This window comes from Orycteropus afer, unplaced genomic scaffold, assembly GCF_000298275.1.
Source record: "Orycteropus afer afer isolate SDZICR_OR568_19922 unplaced genomic scaffold, OryAfe1.0 scaffold00136, whole genome shotgun sequence".
In the NCBI taxonomy this organism is placed as follows: Eukaryota; Metazoa; Chordata; class Mammalia; order Tubulidentata; family Orycteropodidae; genus Orycteropus; species Orycteropus afer.
Genome location: NW_006921723.1, coordinates 3,213,100 through 3,222,269, shown reverse-complemented (window position 1 = coordinate 3,222,269; position 9,170 = coordinate 3,213,100). Strand labels below are relative to the sequence as shown.

The window sequence follows — 9,170 nt, the reverse complement described above, 5'->3', positions numbered from 1 at the left end:
AACAGCAGAAGAGAAACTAGATGAATGGGACCTTCTAAATATTAAATTTTTATGTGCTTCCAAAGAATTCTCCAAAAGAGTCAAAAGAGAACCTACAGATTGGGAAAAAATATTTGGCAATGGTATATCTCACAAAGAGACTTATCTCTAGAATTTAGAGAAAACTCCAACACCTCAATAACAAAAAGACAAATAATCCAATTAAAAATGGGCAGAAGACATGAATAGATATTTCATCAAGGAGGATATTCAGGTGGCCAACATATGAAAAAATGCTCACAATCATTAGCCATTAGAGAGATGCAAATCAAAACGACAATTAGATACCATCTTGTCCCAGCACTAGCAGCAAAGTTCAATAAGACAGAAAATAAAAAATACTAGCAAGGATGCGGAGAGATTGAGACTCTCATACGCTGCTAGTGGGTCTGTAAAATGGTGCAACCACTGTCGAAAGCAGTACGGTGATTACTTAAAAAGTTGGAAATAGAAATACTATTTGACCCAGCCATTCCATTACTAGGTATATATTCTAAAGAAGTGAGAGCCATGACAAGAACAGACATATACACACCCATGTTCATCACAGAACTATTTACAATAGCAAAAAGTAGGAAACAACCTAGGTGTCCACTAACTGAGGAATGGATAACAAAACTATGGTACATACACACAATGGAATACTTAATGCAACCTTAAAAAATAATGGAGAATCTGCAAAACACTGCATAATGTGGATGAACTTGGAGGACATTATGCTGAGTGAAATAAGTCAGCAGACGCTTGGCACATGGATGGATCAAGCCAAGGCATGCCACCACTGTAGATACCACCTGGTTTGAAACTTGCTCAGGCAAAGTAGCCAATAGGCTGAGTTAAGGGCTGCATAGATGGTCTTCACCCACAAGCCCTGGCCCTTAACCCTTTGGACAGATAGTTAGCCAACAGTCTGTGGGTTAACTATGTGGATCATCCCATGGCATACAGAACAGTGGAAGATAATGGGCAAGGTCTTGTAGTGGAGGCCACTGTAGCAGGACACCTGGGATTGCCTCCAAACCTTGGATGCTGGCCTATTTTCCATGGAGTAGCGATTCACCTCTTCCCTACTGGGAACCAAGAAACAGACACTATAGTATAAGTTAGCATGGTGCACCCAGAAGGGGAAGCTGCCTACTTGGTTCACTTGCAAAGTGGGCAATGCAGTGCCCTATTGGTTGGAAAACAGCTAAAGAGGCAGGCATAGCTGTAAAGTATAACTTGGTGACTACCGTACAAAACTGCCCCATGTATTCACACTAATGGCTCATATGTCTCCCTCATGATCTTGGACAAGTACATAAGGGAACACAGCCAGTGAAGGACTCGTAGGTAGATTATAGGATAAGGCTTCTTTGGCAGGTAGGTTAAAGTACTGCCTAAGGCTTTTAGGTTGATAAATTCAGTCCCACTAGCCCTGTACAGGAGCTCTGGAAGTGTAGTACCTAAGGCATTAGACTGTTAACCAGAAGGCTGGCAGTTCAAACCCACCAGCCACTCCTCGGAAGGAAGGTTGGGCAATCTACTTCTGTAGTGATACCGCCTTGGAAACCCAAGGAGGGGTCACTATGAGTCAGATCTGACTCGATGGCACATAACAACAACAAGCCCCGTATGCCAGACTTGGAACCCCAAGGACCCTCCACCCATGATACGAGTGACATCCCAGGCTCTGGAAGCAGATCTGCCCAGGTTGTGGCCAGCATGGTCCTCTGAATGCCATAGGACCTGGCACTGGGAAGTGGAACCATCTACTGGTGCTTGGCATGGGTCACCCCACCGGAGTGGATTGGGTGGATTGGTTATTTTGTCCCTCTGGAGGTGGAGGAAGTCATTGGCCTAATGTGGGAACCTACCATCCTGCTGCATGGAGGGACTCAACAGTCACACTTCACCTGGATGGGGACGTCGGCCACAGCACAAGGGATAAGTGGGTCTCCTTTTCTGGCATACAGCAAAACAGATGATTTTACTCCCGAACCATCAGGTGACCTCCATGGGGCAGCACATATGGTATAATCAGCCAGGGAAAATGCTGAAGGCAGTTGCTGTTCTCACCACCAGAAGGGAAGTGTGATCCTAATAGAAGGGGAAGAGTTACCCCTCTTGGTACCTACCAAACACCTGTCTTTCAGACCTGAGATATGTCCTACTCTGCTTTCTTCTCTCTGGGGCTGCCAATGTCTTCCTAGAGTAGGCTCACAGCTGCTGGGTCTGTGGACAACATCCCTTTCTCAAGCGCCTTGGAGCATGGAGGCTCTGGCCAGAACCTATTGAACAGCAATAGGAGACTTATGGGAGCATGTTTGAGCCTCTGTGACTAAGTGGAAGATAAAATGATTGGTAATAAAGTGCGTGTGTGTGTGTGTGTGTGTGTGTGTGTGTTTTAAGAGGGGAAAAGAGAGTAGTATTGTCTTAAAGTAAAATATCTGGTTGTGCCTGAATGTAAAAGATAGTAAGACCTAAACTTGAAAGTGTGTAGTAAGTTGTAGAAGGCTTGGGAAGAAGATAACTTTATTTGCCTTGGTTTATAACATCTGCAAATAACCAGTTTGAAAAGAAACAATGAAATGTTCTGATTTACTCATAAGACAGAAAAAACACTAGTGAATCTTTCACTCCAAAATGTTATACTGGTGTTATCTTTTATTAAAATAGCAGTGAGATCATAGTGTAAAAGGGGTGAAGTGAGGTGGACTCACCACAGTGTTTTCCACTGGCATGATTACCTTTTGACTGGTTTTGTTCCTTCTCTTGGCTCTGTAGAAGTGATGGGACAAACTGAAGCTCTGCCCAGTTTTCCTCCATAGGCCCTGAACAACAGCAGGGAAAGCTTGCAGCTATGAACTGCAGCCACCCAAAAGAGGCAGGCAGTCCTGCAGAGCTGGGTGGCTCTGGATATTCTGATGGCTGCTCAAAACGGGACATGTACTGTAGAGAAGAATGAATGTTGCACCTACATACCAGACTACTACCAGGATATTACTGATTTGCTAGGCCACAAGAAGAAGCCAATAGGGCCCCTGGACACACGTGGTTGGTCTGCTGTGGCCATCCACTTTCCTCCTTCTCCTCTAGCTGCCGAGGGTTTTTGCTGGGTGTTGCCCTTTTCCGGGACATAGGGTTGTTTGGCTGTGTTTGCCTATATTGTTGCTGTGGCCTGTGCCTCCAGCTGCAGGAACGCTGCTGTCTCTAACTACAGTTATAGTGCTTTGCCTCAGGGTCCTCAGAGACCCTGCAGAAGAGGAGGGTGTGCCAGATTGTAAGAACCAGCCTTGAAGGGAAGAGGCTTTTGCAAGGCTGAATATGACTATGCTGTTGCTTGCTGCTAGCTCACTTCTGCTTGCTAAGTCATTCTTATCTAACACTTTCTGGGGTGGCCTTGGAGGTCTGAGGCCCTGGCACAAGCCACCTTTGTTTGCCAGAGCCATAAAAATCCTTGCATTCCTCTGAGGGGCATGGAGACTGAGTCAACCCTGTCACTGTCCAAAGACCAGGCTCAGTCAATAAACCCTTAATAAGACTCCTGTATCACTACCATAGAATTGCCAGCTTCCTTCTGAAGAAGGCACTTCAGACAAATATCAAGTTGCTGGTCTGTGCCCAGACACTCTGCTCCAGGCTCTTCCTGACAGTAGTGAGGTCCCCTCCCAACCTCTGTGGGACTGACCCTTACATTCAATGTCAAGGCATGGCCCTCCCAGCCAGACCACAAACCGACCAATCCCTTTGGTAGACCACACTCACTCAATTTTCATAGTAATTGACCAATTTCCACAGGGTCACTTAATCTTATTAGGTGGTTTTAAGCACCCTATTTGCAGAGCATACTGAGTAATCCTATGTAAGACTGTGGCCCAGCCAATCATTTTGGCAGAATTATAAACCCAAGGCAAGAAAGGCCATATATAAGAGAAATTCATTACACTGCACCTGCATCAGAGTGGTTCAGAGTTTGGCTGTTGTGGAGAGAAAGGACTGGGTCTGGGTCTTAACTCTGCCCATACTTGCTGTGACCTTCTGCAGGCCACTTATTCCTGGGAAGCCTTCATTTCCTCATCAGCAAAATAGGCCTACCTTAGACTGAAACAACACTTCCAAGAACTTAGCAATGTCAAGCTCTTAAGAAACACTCAGTGACCCCAGCCACTATTGTTAGAGATGTTTCCTATATAAAGTGCTTTTAAAAATCAGTAAGAAAAAAAAGATAATCATCTCAATACAAAAGCTGCCAGAAGACAAGCTTGAATGGGTCACAAAAGGACTATGCAGCCAATATATGCTCTTCTTTACTAGCAAAGAAAGTCAAAAGAAAACTATTATTTTCACAAGCCTTTGCATGACAGGAGGTACAGTGGGTGCTCAGACACTGACAGGCTAAGCTGGGTTCCCACCCTCCCATGCCACACTCTCTTGCCATCTGGTAAACCAAGCCATGCTGTCTGCAGATCTTGATATCCCCATCTGTAAAATGTAGACAACAGCCCAACCTTGGCTATGAGAACATGAAGCAGGCACCCAGACCAGGACTGAGTCCTTTCTCAATAAGCACTAGACCTGTTTGCTGTGTATTGAGCTTGACAGACAACCTTAGGGAGAGCACCCAGTTCCTGTGAACCTTACCTTCTTGCACGGAAACCCATGCAGGCTTCATCACCTTAATTCAGGAACTACCGTACCCACTCCACAGGTGAGCTTAAGTGTTGGTAGACAGTTGGGACTCCATAAACAACAGCTTTCCTAGATCAGCCTTTGACCCCTGCCCACCTCTCTGTGCAAACCCCAGTGGTGCTCTCAGGTGCTCAGGGACTACTGGGAGTACACTGGGAACATGCTGGTCCTGAGCTTTCTGCCAAGCTGAGAGGCCCTGTAAGGTGGCCACCCACCCCTACCTGCAGGATACGGTGTTCAGGCTCCTGGGGTCCATCTGCAAAGATTCTGGGTGCTGTCTTCACAATGTTGCTCAGATCAACTCCTGGAGAGGAGTGAAGGGAGACAGAAAACAAGGGGTCATAACCACCCCAGCCATACCTTGTGCCCCTTGGCTGAGACCCTTGCTCGAAGAGCCTCTGGGAGTCAGCCTAGCTCCTGCCCCCACCATCCCGGCTGAGCCCAGCACTGTGTCCACATGGGTATTGCTGCCCCTCAGCACTGAGCTGGCCAATCAGAGTGGAGTGAGGATGCCACTAGTTAAGGCTGGCTGACCACAGCTAGCCCTTCTGTGAAGCAGCCACATTCTACCTGGGGGGCAGGGGCTGTGATTCCATGGCCTCCCTTGGGGCTCCCCCTCCCCGGCTGCATCTCTGCCCCTACTTCCTCAGGACCCCCACTGGAAGCCTCCATGCCCATCACCTTCCAGTCACCCTCCAGCACCTCTTCCCCCTCTATGCCCCGGAAGTCAATCTCTAATCTCTGAGGCTGCATTCCCAGCTCCCTTCCCTTGGGTTTCTGTCTGAATTTGAATAATGAAGAGGGTGGGGTGCAGACATAAAGGCAGAAGACAGAGGACCATGTGGTTATCCCCAGCTTCTAGCTGCAGGCTCAGCCTCGACTGCTCAGAGTGGACATAAGGGCTGCTCTGTACAGATCTATCTGGGAGCCTGCACCTGTCAGGGGACCCTCTCCCACAGCTATATCTCCCTATGGGTCTCAGGTAGTCACTGGCTCCCTGTCCTCAGCTCGGGGTTGCTCTGGCATGTGTATGGGGGCAGTACCTGCTGTACCTGTGGGAGGGTTCCTGCTGTACTTATGAGGGGGTCCCAGACACGGGTTTCCTAACCTCGACCACACCCACTGTATACAGTCCCAACCACTCAACTCTCCTCCGTGATCCCAAGGAAGTGATAGTTGAAATGAGACCCTCCCCCAAATGTCTGGTGAGGCACAGGCAAGTACAGGTCCAAGGGCCGGTGCTGGGAGAGCAAGGTGGGAATGGACATAAAGGATGGTGAGGCTGGGAGTGGGCTGCAGGCCACTGACTCCTACTCTGAGTGTGATGGGCATGGTCAGCTCAGCTGAGGCTTCGACTCCCAACCCAACCCACCATAATAGGAGCCTGAGCTAGTATCCACCTTGTGATTCAAACTGCTCCATGGCCTCCCTCACGGCCTCGTCTGGCCCCATCTCGAACTCCTCGATATTCTCACGCACAGCTGCATCGAAGGTTTCCTGGCTGATTCGCTTGGAGGCCATCCTCACTCTGCTGCAAGGGGCCACTTCTGCCAGCAGATATGCCCGCCTGAGAAAGCAAGGTGACAGGACACCACATCATGGATGAAAAGGGGGCCTGGCCTCCTTGAGAACATCATTTGTGGGGGCCTCCACTGGGGCCAGAAACTACAATCCCCTGGAAAAATCGTACAATGGAGATCAAAGAAAGGGGAATGTCCCAACACAGCAAGAGCTTCCCAAAGTGCACAACAGAGCACGTTCACTCTATTTATCTAAGAAACCCACTGCCATTGAGTCAAATCTGACTCACAGCAACCCCCAATGGGTTTCCAAGGCGGTAAATCTTTATGCGAGTAGCCTCATCTTTCTCCCATAATGGCTAGTTGCTTTGAACCGCCGACCTTATGGTTGGCAGACAAATACTTTACCCACTACACCACCAGAGCTCCTTTATCTAAGAAAGGGGGGTTATTAACAAGCATCCTTTTCCCCAACACACGCTTATAATAAAAATAATTTTTTTTTAATAAAAATAAATTTAAAAAAAATGTTCTAAAGGAAGGTGCTTGTGGTGGTACAAGTGGTTGACACACTCAGCTATCAACTGAAAGGCTGAGGGTTCGCGTCCACCCAGAGGCGCCTCACGAGAAAGGACCAGCAGTCGACTTCTGAGACACCAGGTGGGGAAACCCTGTGGAGCACAGCTTGACTCTGACACACATGGAGCTGCCAGGAGTCATGTCGACTCAACAGCAACTGGTACAGTCCCAAACCCAACCAAACCCACTGCTATTGAGTAGATTATGACAGAGTAGAACTACCTCATAGGGTTTCCAAGGCTGTAAATCTTTATGGAAGCAGACTGCCTCCTCCTTCTCCCACAGAATGGCTGATGGGTTCGAACCACCAACCTTTCGGTTAACAGCCAGATGACTACCACACTACCAGAGCTTCTACTGGTAAGGTTGTTGTTGTTGTTGTTGTTATGTGCCGTCGAGTCAGCCCCGACTCATAGCGACCCCTCCTTGGGTTTCCGAGGCAGTATCACTACGGAAGTAGGATTGCCCAACCTTCCTTCCGAGGAGTGGCTGGTGGGTTTGAACCGCCAGCCTTCTGGTGAGCAGTCAAGTGCTTTAGCCACTATGCTACCAGAGCTGGTAAGGTAAGAACCCCAAAACTAGTAAAGGTAGTACCTGTCGGGGCAATGGGGGAACAGGGCAGGCAGGACAGGACGGACTCCTCTCTCTGCATGTCTCATGTTTGATAGCCTTGAATTTGGAACCATGTACATGCTTCACATGATTAGGAAAATGAACCAAAAGGAAACCAAGAGCCAAACCAGGCCGCTGGATCTTCACCCACAGAACAATCTCATGTGACTTTGAAATGCAGCCTCATGACTGTACCTTCTTGGTGAGGTAGATCCTAAGGACGGTATGAGCTGCAAGAGAAATTCTCCAGCCCTTTTCAGTTGCCCGTTTCGGGTAGTGTTACTTTTAAACTATGATACCAAACCAAACCCAAACTCACTGCCATCGAGTCGATTCTAACTCACAGCGACCCCCCCTTGGGTTTCCAAGGCAGTAAATCCTTACAGAAGTAAACTGCCCAATCTTCCTTCTAAGGAGTGGCTGATGGGTTTGAAATGCCAACCTTCTGGCCAGCAGTCAAATGCCTTAGGCTCTATGCCACCAGAGCTCCTTCTGAAATTATTATAGATGTGAAATAACTAGTCACCATCAAGTGGTCTCTAACTCCTGGTGACTCCATGTGTGTGAGAGTAAAACTGTGCTCCATAACATTTTCGATGGCTGGTTTTTTGGAAGTAAATTGCCAAGCCTTCCTTCCAAGGTGCTTCTGGATAGACTCAAACCCTCAACCTCTTCAGTTACCAACTGGATGTATTAACCATTGGTACCACCCAGGGTCTCCAGTAAGTAATGTGTTTCTGCCATTAGAAACTAGCATTAAAAGAAAAAAGATTTAAACATAACAAAAGCAAAGAAGTTAACTCAGTACTAAATTTGAATTGGAAATACCAATATGAATTCACAACATATTTCCTCTTAAACAAAGAAAAATTCCAATTTTCTAGTAACATGAACTGGAAATGCAAAGAGGAATTGATACCACATAGTTGGGAGTTCCCCTGATGCCAACAGTGGTCTCTAAATACCACTTCCCACTGAAGGACAGGATGTTGGCTTCAGAGATGGGCAGGACCAGCCTGGAGCATCCTGTGATATCACAAAGCAAGCAAGCTTTGAGAGACTTCCAGGGTCAGGGTCATATTAAACGACTCAGGAGCAAACCCCATGGGGTTCCTGTTAGCCAAAGATGGGACAATTGAGCATTCAAAAAAAAAAAAAAAAAAACCCACTAGACATCAAAATCAAACTCTCTAAGTCAATCCATAATAGAAGAAAAATAAACAGACCTAACTTGTTTTTGTGAAGACAGGCAAATGAGGAACCCAGCCTTGATGCCACTTCCCTTTATACAAGTTGGCCCAGGAGAATCAGAGATGACGAAGGAAAGGTGTGCTTTAAGGACTGAGCCCAGCTGATCACCCTGCACAGGGCAGACCTAGATAATAATCACCAAAGGCTACAAAGCCTGCAAAGCCAATGGACTGCTAAGAAAGAGCCAGGCTGATATTAACTGAGTCTCCCGATCAATTTCAACATCATCCAGAAGAAAATCCAGCCCAGGTTGCCTCCCGATGCAGACCAGAGCACATCTGTGGAGCAATCCTGCCAAAACCTCAAACCTGATAAGCTTTGGAGCAGTGCTGCCCACACATTAATAGTATGAAAAGTTTTGTGCAGTGGAGAGAACACATATATGGGAACTCTCTGTACTAGACGCTCAATTTTGCTGTAAACCTAAAACTGCTCTAAAAGGAAAATGTATCAATGCAGTACTTACTGATGTATGGATTACACCTCAACATAAAAAAA

The 9,170-nt window shown here is 47.2% G+C and overlaps 1 protein-coding gene across 1 annotated transcript in view; it reads right to left on the bottom strand.

The window, feature by feature from the left end:
* The window catches only part of ARMC6 (armadillo repeat containing 6), a 22,399-nt gene extending 16,168 nt beyond the window's left edge, over positions 1 to 6,231 (bottom strand). The window contains exons 1-2 of the mRNA XM_007945376.1: positions 6,111 to 6,231; positions 4,932 to 5,014 (exon numbers count right to left, since the gene is read on the bottom strand). Coding sequence (XP_007943567.1) covers positions 4,932 to 5,014; positions 6,111 to 6,231 — 204 coding nt within the window. The remainder of the gene's footprint in view (positions 1 to 4,931; positions 5,015 to 6,110) is intronic.
* Between the last annotated feature and the right edge of the window lie 2,939 nt (positions 6,232 to 9,170).